General features: G+C 44.0%; 1 protein-coding gene across 1 annotated transcript; it reads left to right on the top strand.

Moving 5' to 3' along the window:
* Nucleotides 1–3,451: 3,451 nt before the first annotated feature.
* Nucleotides 3,452–13,374, top strand: LOC111982679 (protein ABHD15-like). Its single transcript, XM_070434118.1, has 4 exons — nt 3,452–4,654; nt 11,710–12,044; nt 12,437–12,450; nt 12,654–13,374. The coding sequence occupies exons 1-4, from the start codon at nt 4,088–4,090 to the stop codon at nt 13,262–13,264; spliced, it is 1,527 nt and encodes a 508-aa protein (XP_070290219.1). The 5' UTR covers nt 3,452–4,087; the 3' UTR covers nt 13,265–13,374.
* Nucleotides 13,375–21,724: the final 8,350 nt, after the last annotated feature.

Here is a 21,724-nt window from a genome sequence, read left to right as displayed (position 1 = left end):
CGGCGATGTTTGGAGGCAAGCCAAATGTAAACTGAGGTTTTTGGATATAATATGAACTTGATCGAACAAAACATACATGTATTGTGTAAGATGTTGTCCCGGGAGTGTCATCTGATGAAGAATATCAAAGGTTAGTGATTCATTTTACTCTATTTCTGCTTTTTGTGACTCCTCTCTTTGGTTGGAAAATGGCTGTATGCTTTCTGTGACTAGTTGCTGACCTAACATAATGATATGTTCTGCTTTCGCCGAAAAGCCTTTTTGAAATGGGACACTGTGGTTGGATTAACGAGAAGTTTATCTTTAAAATGGTGTCTAATACTTGTATGTTTGAGAAATTTGAATTACGAAATTTCTGTTGATTGAATTTGGCGCCCTGCAATTTCATTGGCTGTTGGCGAGGGTTCCCACGTCAACACACACACACACACACACACACACACACACACACACACACAACACACACACACACCACACACACACACACACACACACACGCGCGCACACACACACACACACCACACACACAAACCCGTTCTGCTAGCGTTTGATTTCTCATTCCCAGTTTAAACACACCGTATATAAACGTATGTATGACTCTGCTGAACATTCAACGGATATATTTAATAACAATCCCCCTGCTAGACTCTGCCCGTCAGGGCTCTTCTTATGTCAGTTAGAGTGAATCGGGTCATATTCTCTATGGCCCCGTTTCTCTTATCGGTATCCTTTGGTGTGTGCTTATGTTCCAGACTCTCTAAGGACCACAGCCCTGTCAAGGACCATTCCCACCAGTTGCTTTGTTCAAGTGGTACCACTTCAGTGTGTGTGTGTGTGTGTGTGTGTGTGTGTGTGTGTGTGTTGTGTGTGTGTGGTGTGTGTGTGTGGTGTGTGTGTGTGTGTGTGTGTGTGTGTGTGTGTGTGTGTGTTGTGTGGTGTGTGTGTGTGTGTGTGTGTGTGTGTGTGTGTGTGTGTGTGTGAGTTGAGACGTGGGTTGAATGAGACGTGGGTGACTGCGCGTGTTTCCAAAACCTTGGGTCATGCGGAACAATTTGTCATCCCTAAACAAAACATTAAAGGTGTGTGCTTGTTATCGATATCCTGTGACGTTCCTAGAGGGAGTGTGTGTGTGATGGGCAATAACGTGTGTGTGATGGGCCGTACGTGTCCTGAGAAGCAGGTGTGTTGAACGGTATATCACGATGACCTCCAGGCTTTATAACCTCTATTCTTACTCTACATCAACTCTCTCTCTCTAGATCAACTATCCTCCGTCTCACTCATCTTGGTCTCTTCCTCCTTTTCACTTTTTTCCCTTTCTTTTAATAAAGCATCCTCGCTCCACAGACTTAGAATATTAATATATTTTCATGACTATTAAAAGAATGAGTGAGGCCAAAGTTCTATTCTGTTCATTTCTTATTCTCTTTGGTTCAGCCTCATGAAATCATTAGCTGTTGGCTTCTTGTATCTCACCAATTCAATCGTCTCATCATAGGTTCAAAGATAAACGGTTGAACCATATGCACCAACAACAGACTGGAGGTGGTTAATGTCTAAGCACACACACACACACACACACACACACACACACACAACACACACACACACACACACACACACACACACACACACACACACACACACACACACACACACACACACACACACACACAACACACACACACACACACACACACACACACACACACACACCACATACAACACACACACACACACAACACACCACCACACACACCACATACAACACACACACACACACACACACCACAATACAAACACACACCACCACACCACACCACAATACAACACACACACACGCACACCACAATACAACACAACCCACCACAACAACACACACACACACACACCACAATACAACAACACACACACACACCACACCACAATACAACACACACACACACCAACAATACAACACATACACACCACAATACAACACACACACATGCACACCACAATACAACACACACACACAACACCACAATACAACACACACATACACACCACAATACAACACACACACATCACACACACCACAATACAACACACCCACACACACACACAACCACAATACAACACACACCACACACACCACACACACACACAACACACACACACACACACACACACACACACACACACACACACAACACACACACACCACATACCCAACAGACACACACACACACACACACCACAATACAACACACACACAACACACCACAATCAACACAACACACACCACAAACAACACACACAACACCACAATACAACACAACAACACACACACGCACACCACAATACAAACACACACACACACCACAATACAACACAATACAACACCACAATACAACACACACACAGTCCTCCCTGACAGGCTACAGCTCTCTGTTAGTCTGCCATAATTTTCAGATGGGTCCAAAACAACAACAACAACAACATCACCATCACTGCCTAAAAGCAGCAGTTTAGGAGCACAACCTAATATAGATTGCTTCCCAAATGGTGCCCTATTCCCTATAGTCCACTGCTTTTGATCAGAGCTCTACGGCCCCTGTTCAGATGTAGTGCACTATAGTGAATGGTGTGCCATTTCGGACGCAGACATAATATAAACATGTTATGTATCCACCTAATATGAGGTATAGCACTTAGCCCGATATATCACCAATCAATGGAGTCAGCAACAAGCTACCTGGAAATGTTCTGAGTAAAATTCCAATTGAAGGTCATCCAATCCCCATGGAGAATACGTTAGGAAAAAACATTCAGATGATACAATTATTACTGAACTCATCCACTGCCCTGTCTTCCCTTTCTGTTTTTGGACAACACTCAGTAATTTACCATAAATCCAGCTGTATATCTTCTGCCTCCGGTTCTGTCTGCACTTCCTAGATTGTTAAATGCATCAGTGGATGGGCAACATTATGTTTGGACTGCCTCTATAAGAGTTTTATTTGAGGGCCATTTAGTACATATGGAGCTTACATCCACTTAATGAAATGTATACATTGTAATTGTCACAATATGGCCCTAATGCATACACTGCAGTCTCTTGTTATACATTAATTATGCTTTCAATCCTCTACAGGCAGGCTTTTAGTGGTACAGACATTGTAGTTGCTATACCTATCCTATCTATATTACCTTTGTGAAATACATTACTGGTGTTGCTTGGATTCAAGATGTCCAAGATGTTCTATAATATAGAATCTATATGATCTTTGATGGAAGAACAATTGATTCTATAGTCTCAACTACTCTGGGTACAAATACAAATCTAGCCATGGTATTTCACAAATAAAGACTACATTGAAATAGAAAATGTAACTGTACATCCATAACAGAATTGTATAGGAGATGTTTACGCCTGTGACAGTCTGACACCGAGGGTTTGTGTATGGGAGCTGGGAGGCTCCTTTCTGAAGTTTCTCTTGCTCACAATGCTGTTGAGATTGAGGAGCGAAGCTTACGCAGCTCTGCATTAAAWTACTGACAATTCAAAGGCGCGCGTCGAGAACACCATGTATCCCGATTTGGAACGACTTGGAGAGGGGATGTCCATGCCTTTCTTGTGGTGAAGGAGAAAACACTTTGCTTAATTTACCCAGGAATAGACGTAGAGGAAGGCAGCCCTTCTGGAGTGGAGTGCTTTGTTTTGAAACACAGTAGAGGCGACGGTGGGTATTCTCCAGTTTACAGTTACGATCAGCCATCGAAACTTCTGCTTCAAGAATCTGTTTTCAATAAGGATGGCTTCTGAACTGAAAACGTAATTAACCATATAAGGCTGGAGATATCACAGTTGACATGTTACTGTAGGAAAGAAAGTGGAGACCCTGTTGTGCGCATTCTGGTTTATCCCAAAGAAAGCAAGTAGCCTATATGGTTACGCGCACGTTGTGCTTTGTGAGAAGAGGACTTCAACCAAACGAAAATGGCCCGGATTATTCTTTGTGCTTTGATACTAGTTTTGGCTGACTTTAATTAAAACATAACTGTAGGCCTATTGAACATCCGTGGAATTGACCACACCGTCCAAATGCTTGAATGGCTCGTTGCTTTGTGTATTGGGATTCTGGTGGCCGTCATTTGGCCAGCTTCGAAATATTTTGGTACCCAGGGCGAGCCAGACGCACTCCTCCAGGGGCTCGGAATTTCACGGCGGCAGACGAAGGAGATGGTCTCAGAGAGGTGCGTCTCAGACCGGGGGGTCCCGGTGGACCGTGATAATGCCCAGACATCGGACAGGGCAGGTGATAATAAAGTCCCCGATGTTGCGCTGATATGCAAACCCTCGGCGCTGGCCAACTATCTCTTCAAACACTGCAGGACTTTCAGCAATTTCACAGCGTGCACTGGATGGACTTGGCGGGCGAGTGCGTTTCTTCAGACAGTCTACGGCGCGTGCTGGCCGTACGAGAGCCCGGCGTATTTCGTGCGGGACTACCTGCAGTTGAGCGACGACGGTCTGGTGGCGCTGGACTGGGCAGTGTCGATGGCCGGTGCGTCGTACCAGAAACGGAGGAGAACCTCGAGTAATTCCACGAGCCCCATCCTCCTCATCATTCCCAACTCGTTTGGAAAAATCACTAGAAATGTGCTGAAGGTAGCCTAATTAATTAATTAATGATGAAATGTAATGCAATATTTGATCATAACCAGGCTTGTTCTTGTTCATCAAGTGAAAACACCCTCAGCCACAATGTGCCCAGTGCCCACCTAGGCCCTATTAGTCTTATGGTCTTAATGAGGGATACATTATGCTAGTTGTCTTGCTCCTTTTTACCTTTGATCTGACATCATAGCTGTTACTTAGAACATTGCGTACCGTTCTATGGATGTCTATTAGGGACTGTTGTGGACAGTCTCAGGGGCAGAAATAAGATTTACATCAACTCTAGACATCAGCTCTACACTGTAAAGGGGTACCTGTGAATTTGACAGCAGCTTACAGGCAGCTTGTTGGCAAGTAAATTGCAGTATTTCATATAACATTACACCTACTGTAATAATACGGTATCAAAGCAAGTACTGTATAATGACATACAGTACAATACAGTAACATTTACTGTATTATACTGTAAAAAGTACAATGCTACCGTAATCTGAATGAATGGATGGATGAATGAAATTCATTGAGGGGGGGGGGGTTGTATTTCACAGTATTTTACTGTAATTACAAGGCATTAGTGCAAGCAGGTTGGCTGCTAGGTAAAGTGTTCACACATTACAGCATATTAATGAATATTGTGTGTTTTATATCACTTGCACTTCTAGAGGCTTAACAAAGGCTTCCAAACTGGCAGCAACTACTTTTTTWAAATGTATTTTTATTTTACCTTTATTTAACCAGGTAAGCTAGTTGAGAACAAGTTCTCATTTACAACTGCGACCTGGCCAAGATAAAGCAAAGCAGTCTGAACAGACAACAACACAGAGTTACAGATGGAGTAAACAATAAACAAGTCAATAACACAGTAGGAAAAAAAAWWAATAATAATGAGTCTATATACATTGTGTGCAAAAGGCATGAGGAGGTAGGCAATAAATAGGCCATAGGAGCGAATAATTACAATTGAGCAGATTAACACTGACGTGATAAATCCTCAGATGATCATGTGCAAGTAAAGATACTGGTGTGCAAAAGAGCAGAAAAGTAAATAAATAAAAACAGTAAGGGGATGAGGTAGGTAAATTGGGTGGGCTGTTTACAGATGGACTATGTACAGCTGCAGCGATCGGTTAACTACAGGGCTAAAGAGACCAAAAGGACATAGTAAAATGCTCAACCATTTAAGGTTTAAGACTTGCTGCCATTCCAATCTGTCCCCGATACAAATTGATGAGGCACTAAACCCAGAAATGAGTTAAATTGTTACAGCATTCTCACTCACAGGTGCAACAAATATAGCCTCTTACAGGGAACCCCCAATATGTTAATACAACAACAATACCATGCACCCACTAGTGGTCAAAAGGTTTTTGGTGCTCCAAAGATACGGTACTGTACTATATTGTGTGGGTTGGAATTACGTTACTATTTGAAATACAGCAATTCTTTCCCCGCCCACAACATTTCCCCACAATGCACCATAATGTACAGTATGCTGTAACAAAATGTTTCAGACTATTTTACTGTTGATAATACTCCAAATGAACGTATTATTTACTGTTTTCCGTTACAGTGTAGTTATTATGACTTATTTCATAACATAACAAAGCCTGTCTCATGGTCATACAATTCACTGCTATACCATTAATTGTTGAAGGTTCAATCTATGAAGATTTTTGTAATGGTGAAATTACATAACAGTGAAATTATGTCTAATTCATCATTGCAGTGGTGGGAAAAAAGGAGGTTGAACAAGATATGAGAAATGACCAGTGCCAATGCGTATTCCCATTGAGCATGGGGGGCATCTTGGTTCAAGTCAGTCTTGGCAAGCTGAGGAGGAGAGCAAGAAAGTGAACAACAAGAGCACAGTGCCATGCTATAAAACCAGGGCTTAAGAACAGTGATTGTTGTAATTGAGAAATGGTTTAAGAAGGCTTTGTTCTGCCTTGGCGGGCTGTGAGTGAAAGGATCACATCACTGCAGCTGCACTCCCAATAGTATAGTCCCGGATCATTTTGTGCTGTCTTGCCAACTCATACCATTATCACCCCTACTAAATAAATACAAATCAGCAAGACAGCACGCACAGATCTGGGACAAGACTACACTCCAATGCCCGTTAGCCTTATAATGAGTCACTGTACCCTGCAGTCCAGACAATGTTGCCACATTCTTTGGACACTTTCTACCCAAACCAGATCAAAAACACCTGCCCAATCCACTATAAAGTAGCCTAATTGAGTGTAAAACCGGCCAATCTGGCTTGCATTGTTCCAAGCCTGATTTATGTACTCTGTTACTTTTGAGAGCAACAATAAGTCACTACCTTGACTGCCTGCACCCCCTACTAGCCTAGTCTGTCAACAATAAGTCATACTTGGACTGCCTGCACCCCTACTAGCCTAGTCTGTCAACAATAAGTCACTACCTTGACTGCCTGCACCCCTACTAGCCTAGTCTGTCACAATAAGTCACTACCTTGACTGCCTGCACCCCCTACTAGCCTAGTCTGTTTCAACAATAAGTCACTACCTTGACTGCCTGCACCCCCTACTAGCCTAGTCTGTCAACAATAAGTCACTACCTTGACTGCCTGCACCCCCTAGTAGCCTAGTCTGTCAACAATAAGTCACTACCTTGACTGCCTGCACCCCCTACTAGCCTAGTCTGTCAACAATGGGAGCATTCATAGTCACTGATTCACTATAAACAGCCTGTCAGCAATCAGCAGAAAAAAGGGAATTAGACTAAGGTTTAAGTGAATGATTGTAGCCTAGGGAGATGAGGGAGGAAGAGATGGAAGGGGGAGAGGGAGAAATAGGGAGAATGAGAGATGCAAGAGGGAGATTTGGAGAAAGATCAATTCTGTCAGATGTGTCAAATGTGACTACTATTTTCTGTGAGATGGAGAACTGAATCAAATCAAATCAAATTGATTTACAAAGCCCTTCTTACATCAGCTGATATCTCAAAGTGCTGTACAGAAACCCAGCAAAGTGCTGTACAGAAAACCCCAAACAGCAAGCAATGCAGGTGTAGAAGCACGGTGGCAAGGAAAAACTCCCTAGAAAGGCCAGAACCTAGGAAGAAACCTAGATAGGAACCAGGCTCTGAGGGGTGGCCAGTCCTCTTCTGGCTGTGCCGGGTGGAGATTATAACAGAACATGGCCAAGAAGAAAAGGATTTCATAATAAAAGTTAAAGTGAATGATTATAGTCTTGCTGGCCTGGCTATACAGTATGAAAAGTATGCAAGGTGTGCGTGGATGATTTGTTAAAGGACAGTTATAGGTTTTAAAGCCCTCTCCCTCCCTAACGGCCCAGGTAGTCTGCGATCTTTCAGAGTTCCTTCTGACTAGGGCTTCATTTCCCAAACAGTTTTCCACTCCCATTAACTCCCGAATGCAGATCTGAGACTACTGGGTTTGTATAAGCATTGAGCTCCAAATACTTTTCACCCTATTGCTTTCGCCTATCCAGTACTGTCAAATCTGTGAAGGAGATTAGGAAGGGACCGAGAGAAGGGAGGGAACAACATTGTGGAGTGAAATGGGTCCCCTGACTCCTGTATGCTCTCTTTAAGGTCAGACGTAGAGCCAAAGGTGAGCTCACGTCTGAGTGTGGTTTTACAGCCTGGTGTCCAGACACAGGACACCATACTGTTTACTCCAGTATGATGACTTGACTGTGATACCCCTCCAGTATGATGACTTGACTGTGATACCCCTCCAGTATGATGACTTTGATTGTGTTACCCTCCAGTTATGATGACTTGACTGTGATACCCCTCCAGTATGATGACTTGACTGTGATACCCCCTCCAGTAAGATTACTTGACTGTGATTCCCTCCAGTATGATTGCTTGACTGTGATACCCCTCCAGTATGATGACTTGACTGTGATACCCCTCCAGTATGATACTTGACTGTGATACCCCTCCAGTATGATGACTTGACTGTGAAACCCTCCCGTATGATTACTTGACTGTGATACCCTCCAGTATGATGACTGACTGTGATACCCCTCCAGTATGATGACTTGACTGTGATTCCCTCCAGTGTGATGACTTGACTGTGATACCCTCCAGTATGATTACTTAACTGTGATACCTCTCAGTATGATGACTTGACTGTGATTCCCTCCAGTTGATTACTTGACTGTGATACCCCTCCAGTATGATGACTTGACTGTGATTCCCTCCAGTATGATGACTTGACGTGATACCCTCCAGTATGTGACTTGACTGTGATACCCTCCAGTATGATGACTTGACTGTGATTGCCTCCAGTATGATGACTTGACTGTATACCCCTCCAGTATCATGACTTGACTGTCCCTCCGTATGATTATTTGACTGTGATACCCTTCCAGTTCATTACTTGACTGATTCCCTCCAGTATGATTATTTGACTGTGTGATACCCTTCAGTATCATGACTTGACTGATTCCCTCCAGTATGATTATTTGACTGTGATACCCTTCCAGTATCATGACTTTACTGATTCCCTCCAGTATGATTATTTGACTGTGATACCCTTCCAGTATCATGACTTGACTGATTCCCTCCAGTATGATATTTGACTGTGATACCCTTCAGTATCATGACATGACTGATTCCCTCCAGTATGATTATTTGACTGTGATACCCTTCCAGTATCATGACTGACTGATCCCCCGTATGTTATTTACTGTTGTACCCTCCAGTATGATGACTTGACTGTGATACCCTCCAGTATGATGACTTGACTGTGATACCCTCCAGTATGATTACTTGACTGTGATACCCTCCAGTATGATTACTTGACTGTGATACCCCTCAGTATGATTACTTGACTGTGATACCCCTCCAGTATGATGACTTGACTGTGACCCCTCCAGTATGATGACTTGACTGTGAATCCCTCCAGTATGATGACTTGACTGTGATTCCCTCCAGTATGCTTACTTGACTGTGATAACCCTTCCAGTATCATGACTTGACTGATTCCCTCCAGTATGATGACTTGACTGTGATACCCCTCCAGTATGATTACTTGACTTGTGATACCCCTCCAGTATGATGACTTGACTGTGATACCCCTCCAGTATGTGACTTGACTTGTGATACCCCTCCAGTATGATACTTGACTGTATACCCTCCCAGTATGATGACTTGACTGTGATTCCCTCCAGTATGATGACTTGACTGTGATACCCCTCCAGTATGATGACTTGACTGTGATACCCCTCCAGTATGATGACTTGACTGTGATCCCTCCAGTATGATGACTTGACTGTGATACCCCTCCAGTATTATGACTTGACTGTGATACCCCTCCAGTATGATGCTTGACTATGATACCCCTCGCAGTATAATGACTTGACTGTGATTCCCTCCAGTATGATGACTTGACTGTGATACCCCTCCAGTATGATGACTTGACTGTGATACCCCTACAGAATGATGACTTTGCCTCTGCATTTAACAGTTGTGGTATGACAGTGATGATGTCATTTCTGCGGTTGGTCGAGTCAGAGACAAATCCCTTTGGTCTTGTTCACAGAGCTGTTTTCAGGCTGAATGTTGGACCTTGAATATTTGAGGGAGTTTGTGAGAGTTTGACATAATTCATCTGAAGAATGTGGCAGTGTGTAAATGTGTTGCAGACTCATGTGTAGGAGTGTGTGTGGCAGGATGTACTGTAGGTGTTTGTGCTGGTGTGTGCATGCTTCTGAGTGACAGTGTGTAGGTGTGTGTCTACAAGGCATGAGTTTGTGTGTGTGTGGGCGTGTGCCTGCTTCCGTGTTTCTCGAGTCTCTGTGACAAAAATTCCTCATTGGCTCGACACTGGCAGCATAATCGAGAGGGAAAACAAATGGAAGACTGAAGCAAAGTTAACCTGCTTTATACCTCATCATCCTTATGTTGGAAAACAGCTGTACTTCAATAGTGTAGCCGCATTAATACTGCTGTATTAGTAGGATGAATTGATTCAGAGAGGGAGAGAGGTTGAGAGAGAGAGAGAGAGAGAGAGACAGAGCGAGAGAGATATAGAAACAGAGAGAGAGATAGAAAGAGAGAGGGAGAGAGGTTGAGAGAGAGAGAGACAGAGAGAGAGATAGAAACAGAGAGAGAGAGAAACACAGAGAGAGAGAGAAACAGAGGGAGAAAGGTTGAGAGAGAGAGAGAGAAACAGAGAGAGATATAAATAGAGAGTGGGAGAGAGGTTGAGAGAAAGGGAGAGAGGGAAGGAGAGAGGTTTTTGAGAGAGACAGAGACAGAGAGAGAGAGAACTTCTGTTAGTGTAATGTTTACTGTTCATTTTTATTGTTTATTTCACTTTTGTATATGATCTACTTCACTTGCTTTGGCAATGTTAACATATGTTTCCCATGACAATAAAGCCCTTTGAATTGAATTGAATTGAGAGAGAGAGATAGAAACAGAGAGAGGGAGAGAAGTTGAGAGAGAGAGATAGAAACAGAGAGAGTGAGAAAGAAAGAAAGAAACGCAGAGAGAAAGGATAATATCCAGGTTTAAGTGCTCTTTCAGGTTTCTCAGCTCTGTAAATATTTAATGCAGGGATCTGTTACACCTCCTTTTGGTCTCTCTAGTCTCTCTAATCATTGTCTTCTTATAGCTCTGTGTAGCTGTTCATTCATACTCTGTGGGTGTGTTGGAAATGGCACCCTAAGGCCATTTCAGATGCAGCCTGTGTTGGTGTTGTTACAGTTCATAGTCAGTTGAAACATTCAATGTTGGATTAGATTTATGTAGGGCTTTTCCGAAGACCTCACATATTCTGACCTCACAGTTCATAGTCAGTCATGCATTAATGGATTCATGGATTTAAATAGTGCTTTTACATTGACCAAACACTATGTGAGCTCACACTGACCACTGTGTCTCCATCTGTCTGTCCCTCCTCTACCTCCAGCTTTGATGATGTCACAGTTCATCCTGTAGTGAGGTGAACCAATGATTGATTGGACCTCACTGTGTCACTTCATTTCAATAAAGGTCTATATTGTCATGAACTACATGATGTTCTGTTTCCTGTCCTTCAGCTCTGTGAGGTGGCGTTGTCCCACGGCTACCTCCCTGTGGTGTTTAACCGGCGCAGCCACAACGCCACCCCCCTCAGCACCGTCAAGCTGCAGCAGTTTGGCGACCCAGGGGACCTACGCGAGGCCGTGCGCTAYATGCGCTACAGGCAGCCCGTGAGCCGGCTGTACGCGGTGAGYGAGAGCACSGGGTCCGGYCTCCTCCTCKCCTACCTGGGAGARTGTGGTTCATCCAGCTACGTGACGGCCGCCGCCTGCCTCTCGCCAGTGTTCCGCTGCCAGAGCTGGTTTGAGAACGGACCCATCTGGCCCTTCCACTGGGCTCTGGTGACTTACCAGCAGGCTATGCCTCAGCAGGTAAACGGAATGGGGAAGGGGGGAGGAAGGGAGTGGGGAGGAAGGGAGGGAAGGGTAGAAGGGGGACAAACACACAGGGTAGGATGGAAAGGGAGGGGGTGAGGGAGAGGGACATGGTGAAGAGACGAGAGAAACATGATTGAGGGAAAGAGAGAAAAGGGAACGATGTCCAAATACCCGATATTATAGAGTTTATTAACATCGAATACATAACCCATGGCAACGCGGTGTCCGCACCCAAGTGCATTGACGATGCGGGCACTCGGACCCAACTGCTGGTTTCACAATCAATGGCTAACAAGGATTACAGATGCCTTGCAGCTCTTCTACATTTAGTTAATACTGCTTGTAACTGCGTTATTTGCTGTATTAGGTACGTTTGTGTGTGTGTGTGTGTGTGTGTGTGTGTGTGTGGCTGTGCGTGTGTGTGTGTGGTGTGTGTGTGGTGTGTGTGTTGTGTCGTGTGTGTGTGTGTGCTGTGGTGTGTGTGGTTTGTGTGTGTGTGGATGTTGTGTAGTGTGTGTGTGGTGTGGGTTGTGGGTTTGTTCTTGTTGCGTGTGTGTTGTTCATGTCTGGTACTGTAATCTAAGCGTACAGCCAGTGCCTGGGTGAGACAGTGCACACCGACACCCTTTTCTCCAGCTGTTCCCTGCGTGGCCTGGAGGAGGTGCTGTTCTGCCCTAAAGGAGCCCCGGCCATAGCAGCGGGCACCAGCAGCAGCAGTGGGGGAGCCTGGGAGGCCTACTGGGAACGCAATGAACCCCTCCGGGAYGTAGACGAAGTCGCCATCCCTGTTCTGAGTGTCTGTGCTCAGGATGACCCTATCAGAGGAGACCCCCAGTCTACCCTACCCCTGGAACTCTTCGAGAGCAACCCCCACTTCTTCCTGCTGCTAACCACCAGGGGGGGACACTGTGGCTTTAACACCCAGGAAGGGAGTGCTTTCTCTGGGGGAGGGACCTTTGGAGGGACACCTGGGACTAGCTGGAGCCACCGGGCCCTGCTGGAGTTCTTTAGGGCCACCACAGACTTCATTGCGGCAGAGGAGAGGGCTAAGCAGGCTGCCAGACGGAGGGGCCTGGGGGGTAGCAGCCAGGGCAAAGTCTTCAGACATCGTAGTGTCAGTAGCTGTAAGAGGCTGCCCGCATGCTCACATAATATACACACTATCTACAACTGGCAGAGGTCTTATACACGATGAGTTGGGTTGATGATATTGGATATTATGGATGATAAGGGATTTATATTATGGATGATAAGGGATTGATATTATGGATGATAAGGGATTTATATTATGGATGATAAGATATTTATATTGATTGAGTGATAAGGGATTAAATAAGCGATGATAAGGATTTATATTAATGGATGATAAGGGATTTATATTATGGATGACTAAAGGATAGTTTATATTATTGATGATAAGGGATCTTATATTATCGGATGATAAGGGATTGGGATATTATGGAGCTGATAAGGGATTTATATCGATGGAATGATAAGATATTTTATTATTGATGATAACAGGGAATTTAATATTATGGATGATAAGAGGATTTAAATATTACGGAATGAATAAGGAATTTATATTATGGATGATAAGGGATTTAATGATTAACCGGATGTAAAGGAATTTAATAACTGTATGGATGCATAAGGCGGATTATATTACGGATGATAAGGGTCGCCAGTGTGGCTCCAGGACCACGGGTCCCGGTGGTCCCGTGTGGGCTCAGTTGGTAGAGCATGGCAACTTTGAACGCCAGGGTTGTGGATATCATTCCCGCACGGGGGGACCAAAAGGATGAATATGGTATGACTTTCCCAATTGTTGTAAGATCGGCTCTGGATAAGAGCGTCAGGCTAAATGACTTAAATGTTAAGGGATTTTATAGATTATGGGATGATTAAGGGATCTTATATTATGGATTGATAGAGGGATTTATATTATGGATGATAAGGGATTTATATTATGGATGATAAGGGATTTATATTATGGATGATAAGGGATTTATATTATGGATGATAAGGGATTGTATCTGCAGCACAAGAAAGCTTTGCATTTAACTGGCTGAATATTAATCTGTGTGCAGCAGTCACCTGGGTAATTGATGGAACATGGTTTCATTGACACACACACACACACACACACACACACACACACACACACACACACACACTCTCTCAGAATTTAAGGATGAACACTCCAAAACACACTACGTGTAAACAGAAAAGCCTGTCCAAAAATTCCCGTCTGGACACTGGACTCCCAGTATTTCTCTGATGAGACAATCAGATTCAAGGGGAAACTATGTGTAATGATATGGTGATGTTCTGCTGAACTGGGTGGAACCGGTTGGGTTTGTGGCTTTTCACACATGTTGTAATTCAAACTCTGACTGGGGTTCATTGAATGTAGCTGCAATCTGCAACTTTGAATTGGCGCTGTTAGTGACATGATGATTTTCCTGTAGTTTTCTAAACAAGGTTAAACTTGTGTTAAATGTGTTAAATGATCTGAATCATTGGGAAGGAACGATGTAATAAAAGAAAAAGAGGAGGGAACGTATCATGGAAGGATTTCATTTTGGTCACACACTGTTATCTTTTGTCCAGACATAATTACAGTAATGTTGTGTAACATTGTATGAATTTAACAGTCTTCAGTTACTGTATGTGGAACTTTATGTACAATACTGTATGTGTCATACTTAGAACTTTGTGACTATGTACAGTAGAGTTCTGTTTCTCTGAGGATTCATCAAACACATGGAGAGTTTTCCATTTAGACGTCTCCTAAAATAGCTCTATGCCCAGAGCGATACCACTGTCTTTGTGTGTGTGTGTGTGTGTCTGTATGTTTGTGGTGTGTATTCGTGTGTGTGTATGTGTCTGTATGTGTGTGGTGTGTATTTGTGTGTGCATACGTGTGTGTGTCTGTGTGTGACCGTGTGATCTGATTAGATATCTCTCCACGGTGTGTCCCTACAGATCCTCATCCACACAGACAGCTGCTACTGCTGGACCACAGAGCCAACTCTACAGTTAGCATCAAGCCCTGACCCTTTACAAAATACACTACCTTTCCTCGGTGCCATTATTCCAGGATTACTAAAGCCGAATCTGTAATCGTACCTTACAATCGCTCCACTTTTGTAAACCTCTGCATCACAGTATGCAAACAGGCCTTATGGTTTTAATATAACAATGTGCACCTACATTGTAATGACACTGCAACTACCATGTAAATACAGCTATTACATATGATCACAGTGCCCAGACAACTTCAGCACGGAACATAGCCACTGTTATTTGTTACAACAGTCTTTCTGGTTCTACAAATGACTATGAGCCGAAGCAGCCTGCCTAGAATGCTCATTCTTTTGTTGTTCATTTTCATTTAGTGAAATGTCAACTAGAGCAGACAGACATAGGGGCGACAGAAACAATAACCACCAGGCCTCTCAGTCTCTCGGCCCAATTAAGTTGTTAACATTGGATTGGCCTTTAACACGTTGCTTATTTAATTCCAGCCCCAATGTCTGCATCTGTCCAATTGAATTTGCATTGATTGATATTTCATTCGCGTTCATAGTGACCTAGTCCCTTGATATGATCAAGATATATTCATAGGTCAGTGAGAGAACCTGCTCTAGAATACAGAGGATATTATAATGGATTTGTTTGATGACTAAGAGGAGGCTAGTGCTGTGTTGACGTACTGTAATATTTCACTAAGGTGAGGAGCGCCATCTTGTGGCTATTGGGTGCAAGTGACATTCCACAAGTTTTGAGAAACCAAATATAAATATAAAATATATATATATTTTTTACCTTTATTTAACTAGGAAAGTCAGTTAACAACAAATGCTAATTTGACGGCCTACCACGGCCAAACCCTAACTGGGTGATGCTGGGTCAATTGTGTGCCACCCTATGGGACTCCAAATCAGCCTGGAATCAAACCAGGGTCTGGAGTGACGCCTCTAGCACTGAGTTGCAGTGCCTTAGACTGCTGCGCCACTCGGGAGCCCATAAAAAGGCTAGATAGCATTAGTGTCTTCTCACAGCCACTAATACAGCCTTGAATATAAGCTATGTTGTGATTCATGGATACTGGATTCATAGAGCACCACAGCTTCAGATAAAACTATCTTGATTTTCACATGATACTGTTTTAAGGAATGTTACAAAATGCTGGCAGTCACTTTTTACACATTATAATGCACTCAATGAAAAAATCCATTATTGTAATGATTCAAGGACTAACTATGATATCATTTTAAAAAAGAGTAACAAACATAAAACAACAGCAACATTAATACAGCATACGTTTCCACCCGTATGCACATGAGAACTTGTAATATTGTGTGAAGGGCAAATCGCCTAACAACCAGAGCAGAGCCATGTAAAGCCTTTATGGCTCTTCTATGACCTGTCTGCCTGACCTACATTTCGAATGATGCTCTTACCTTGGCGTTATCGTCTGATCTATTTACCCATCACGATGACCTCATGAAGAATGGCAGCGTTTCCCAGGACTGGCAGGGTTTCTGAATGGGGGTATTTCTCTCTCTCTCCCTCTCCCTCTCCCTCTCTCTCTCCCTTTCCCTCTCCCTCTCCCTCTCCCTCTCTCTCTCTCTCTCTCTCTCTCTCTCTCTCTCTCTCTCTCTCTGTCTCTCCCCCTCTCTTTCTGAGAGACTGCCTAACAGACACAATGACGCAGCTATATCTCTGCTGCTTTGGCTGGGAAACTGGAGCACAGCACATTGAGGCCAGATATAGCCCTGGTTTAAAAAGATATCTGCACAGTCACAAGAAAATCTAATCAGGGAAGTGATACATTTATTTTGTGCCAGAAATGCACATAATTATGTATATTAAATCAAATCAATAAAGTCATGAGTGCATATACTGTACTGTACTTATTAATCCAATATACAATATGTATGCAGAGGGGACATTGTGGACTTGTAGTTATATCCAGTATTCAGCCTATGTCCACGCTCAAGTCAGATTAATAATGTGTGTAATGTGTGCTATTTCACATGGACCAGTGAATTTGACACCAATCACTTTGGGTCACTCTCTTACTGTTCTCATTTGCAGTGATGAAGAACAGCTTGGCCTATCCGAGGTAGCTCAGATTCCGAGTCTCTTCTCTAATCCAATATGGTGCCCTTACATGCCAATAAGTGCAGCAGCATAAACTTCTAAGAGTCTATGACTGCCAGCTTTGGCAGTACTTCTGAAAAACATCAATAAACACTAAAATCTCACAAAAGTCAGATCGTCAGTAAAAACATCAGCTCATCTGGAGCTTTTTCAATCCTGTTGCACCTCCTCTCTCCTACTCCTCTTCTCTCTTCCTCTTCCTCTTCCTCTTCTCCTCCACCCTCACTCCTTCTCTCTCCCCTCCTCTCTCACCTTTCCTCCTATGTCTTCCCCCCCCATCCTCTCCTCCCCTCCCCCCCTCCCCCCCCTTCCCTCTCCCATCCTCTCCTGACCCTCAGTGGGGTTGGGATGGTGATGTGTGAGTAACTCCATCTCAAGCAGAATATTTCTGGTAGCCTACTAGCCTTCAGCACATTCCTCTGCAGACACATGACATAGTCATATTGGGTGTGGTGTGGGGAAGGCTTAAGGAAGGGCTCACTATTATTCTTTATAGCCAGCTAGCACATTAAATCCTGGGTGTATATCCTCCATGGTTCATACTGGGTTTGATGGTATCTGCTAGGAAAATACATCACTGTTCTCTAAAGCTAGCTAGCTAGCTGGCTTGTACATCAAACCCTGTAGGCCTATCGTAAATGGCTCGGTTCTGTGTGGTTCATGTTGGGTGTGGTGATATCTCCTAGGAAAAGCTTTGCGATTCTCTATAGCTAGCTAGCACATCAGATCCTTTGTGGTAGCCCTTTACACTCGTATATGGGTTGAAAATTGCAGATTTGGACACTGATAAGTGCCTAAATTAGAACGCAGTGGCTGTACATGATGATATAACATGACATTCATGACGTCAGAGCTCAGTGTCTCTGCTTCAGAGCTCTGTATGTTAAAAAAAAAAGGCTCTGTCTGGGTTTTGACTGACAGACGTTCTGAACTGCACCGTGCGACAAGTTGCCCCATTAATTGGGCCATTTTCCCAAATGTTTTGCTGTCTGAGTGAGGCTGTAAATTAAGAGGCCTCGATGTATTGTGAAAGATGAGACGTTAATAATAAACACCGCTTTGATGTCATACAAGCAAGCCGAACACAAATGTGCACTTCACATTTCCATATCGTAAAACTCATGTCATATACAGCGTCAACGTTTATGATCACTATGTTTGATGTACACTTAGACATGGCGTTATATCCTGGGTTGTCCTGAACAGAATGAGCCTATATTTGTTGTATTTGGAAGAAAATGTTCCACAGAAAATGTTCCACATTACAATCTGCTTCTCTGAATTGCCTTGTGAAAGTCTAACACTGTAAGATCATATTTTATAATTTAGCTAGTCATGTCGGCAATAGAACAAGCTTTCTAATTATGTCCACCTGACCCAAATTGCAATTTATAATGGAGCGTTTTTGGATTGCGTAAACAACAACAGTAATTGTGTGATGGTGGGGATGCAGGGCTGTGTTCCAAACAAACATCTACAAGTGTGCTCTAGTTCCTCAACGGCACAGCTAGGAGAGCTTAAAAACGTATTTAGGTCATAAAAGTGCATTGAAATTACTTAGGAATTGTGCACACTCCAAACATAATACTGTCTAATGTTTGGATTGTGCACAGTTGGAGAGGTGTGTGACCGCTTGGAGACACCAGTTTGACCTCTCACTCAAACACTTGATATTTTTTTGTCTTTTGTTGTATCTACCCCAAATTTTTCAAGAATAATCTTATCATGATGCTGAATGTATCCATCGTAGATTTAGTTATCAACAAATGCATGGAAAAACACAGTAAATGTAAAATGCACCTAAAAATCACCAGTTTGGATTCAGTCTTGTGTCAGGTGAACTGTTGTGTACTCACCTTTAGTCTAATAATTTCCACATTATCTCCAAGCTGTTCCCTTTCAATTGCTACCATGGTTACACATATGCTTTCCATAATTTTTTTCTGTAAGAAACCTTTCAATTTAGCCCTATCCATATAGGCCAATTCCCACGAGTGTAAAGGGTTAAATGGCTATGGTGCATATTGGGTGTGGTGTGGGGATATCTGCAAGAAAAAGTGTTGTTATTCTCTATGCTAGCTACTACATGAATTCCTGTTTGTAGGCTCTGTGGATCCGTGGTTGTCCTTGTAGTATCATGTGTTTCCTGTGTAGCTTAGGTTCAGGTTTAAGGACTTGTGTGTTAACGCCTGTGCCTGAAGCTAAGGGAGGGTAGCCAGACACTACGGGAGAGAACTAATGCCATGTGACAGCTAGGTACCCAGGTTGCACATAACGGTGTTCTGAGAACCATATGTTTCTTAGCGCCAGGGGTGAAAGTAAGCCGGTCCGGTATGGCGTCCCGGCAAAATAAATAGTGGRGGTACGCYGTACTAGTAAATCATGAGACTCTCACAATAATTAAAACAACATTTCAAGAAAACTGTAGGCTTTTACACCATTATTTATCATGACCGCATGTCAGCCACATGAAAAATGAGGGAATGGACTTGAAAATGGCTGTTATATACACTCCAAAATGCTGCGTGGTTTAATGAGAACACTGACATTTTTCCAAGGCAGAGAGGACTGGCTGAGACTGAAGCACCCGGACAGCGGTAGACACATCAATTCAGGCTTCAAGTGTAAGCATAATGACAATTGCCGAGAGCACTGTTTGGCTGCTGGAATTAATTTGTGAGACGATGAACGTGCGCTGGTAGCCTACATTGTCCTTGTTTTATATATATATATATTATATATCTCTCTCACTCTCCCCCCTCTCTCATTCTCTCTCTTTTTCTCTCTCCCTCCCTCTCTCTGTCTCTGTCTCTGTCTGTCTCTCTCTCTCTCTCTCTCTCTGTCTCTCTCTCACACACACACTACCCTCGCCCCCTCTCTCTCTCTCCCTCTCCCTTTTCCTCTCTTTCTCTGTCTCTCTTTATCTCGCTTTTTCACTCCACCCCCGCCCCTCTCTCTCTTATTGTGGAACTCCCTTGCATTCTGTAACCCAGGCAGTGTGATCTGTGAGCACTTGGCTGCTGACTGTGGAGACTTCAGAAGTGCATGGGTCGGCCCCTAGGAACACGGGGTTGGGGCCACACGTTTCCACCAAACGTGTGTGTGTTTCCACCAAACTGGAGCAGTCCAGTTCTGTTAGCACCCTCTTCCCACGAATGCTATGACGAATTGGGCTGTGTCAAGCACACACATGCAGTCAGGCATGCACGCACCCGCTTGCTCGCACGAGCTCACACACATACACACACACATACACACACACACATGCCCTGGCCTCAAAGACGTCAGAAGGATAGTGTCTGTGCTGTAAGGATTGTGCCTTGTTCTAGTCGGCCTGTTTGTTTGGGCGTTTCACGGTGTTGCATAAGAGAAAAGCAGCACATGACCTGCTAGTTTCTCAATTGATCTCCACACACAGACACAAACATTCTTTTACAAACACACCTCATATGCACAATCTCTCTCTCTCTTTCTCTCTCACAGACAAAACAAATCCCATTTTCCCTAACCCCTAACCCTAACTCTTAACTAAACCCTAATCTTAACCCTAAACCCTAACCCCTAATCCTAAACCTAACCCCTAATCTTAAACTTAACCCATAAAATAAATTTCCTTGTGGGGACAGGCAAAATGTCCCTACTCGTCCGAATTTTCTTTTTTTGACTATCGTTTAGAGTACTAGATAGTAAAACCAAAACCGCACGCACGCACACAACACGCACGCACGCACGCACGCACGCACGCAATGCCCCCCACCCCAGACAGTTTTGCCAAGTCAGGCTGTCATACTGTATCAGTGGGATCCTCAGTCTCTTCCAGAGGAGAGTGCAGTGCCCTTGGCGCCTAGCAGCCCTGTCTCCACGTCTGTCTCCCTGCCTCCACGTCTGTCTCCCTGTCTCCACGTCTGTCTCCCTGCCTCCACGTCTGTCTCCTTGTCTCCCTGTCTCCACGTCTGTCTCTGCAGTCCACGGTCTGTCTCCTGCCTGCGCATCTGTCTCCTGCTCTAATTGTCTCCCTGTCACGTCTGTATACCCGCGCCACGTCTGTCTCCTTTGTTTCCCTTGTTTGTTCTCCTGCCTCACGCCTGTCTCCTTGTCTCGCCTGCTCCACACCTGTCTCCTTGTCTCCCGCCTCCAGTCTGTTCTCCTTGTTCCCTGCCTCCACGTTGTCTCTTGTTCCTGCCTCCACATCTGTTCCCTCTCCACGTCTGTCTCCTTGTCTCCCTGCCTCCACATCTGTCTCCCTGCCTCCACGTCTGTCTCCTTGTCTCCCTGCCTCCACGTCTGACTCCTTGTCTCCAGTCTGTCTCCTTGCCTCCACGTTGTCTCTTTGTCTTCACCGCTCTCGCCTGTTCCTTGTCTCCTGACTCCACTTGTCTCCTTGTTCCTGACCTCCATGTCTGTCTCCTTGTCTCCCTGCCTCACGTCTGTCTCCCTACTCCAGCGTCTTGTGCTCTTGTCTTTGCTTCACGTCTGACTCCTTGTC

The sequence above is a fragment of the Salvelinus sp. IW2-2015 genome, linkage group LG22 (genome assembly GCF_002910315.2).
Source record: "Salvelinus sp. IW2-2015 linkage group LG22, ASM291031v2, whole genome shotgun sequence".
NCBI classification, from domain to species: Eukaryota; Metazoa; Chordata; class Actinopteri; order Salmoniformes; family Salmonidae; genus Salvelinus; species Salvelinus sp. IW2-2015.
Note: the sequence above shows the minus strand (reverse complement) of the source record. Positions and strands in the feature narration are given on the sequence as shown.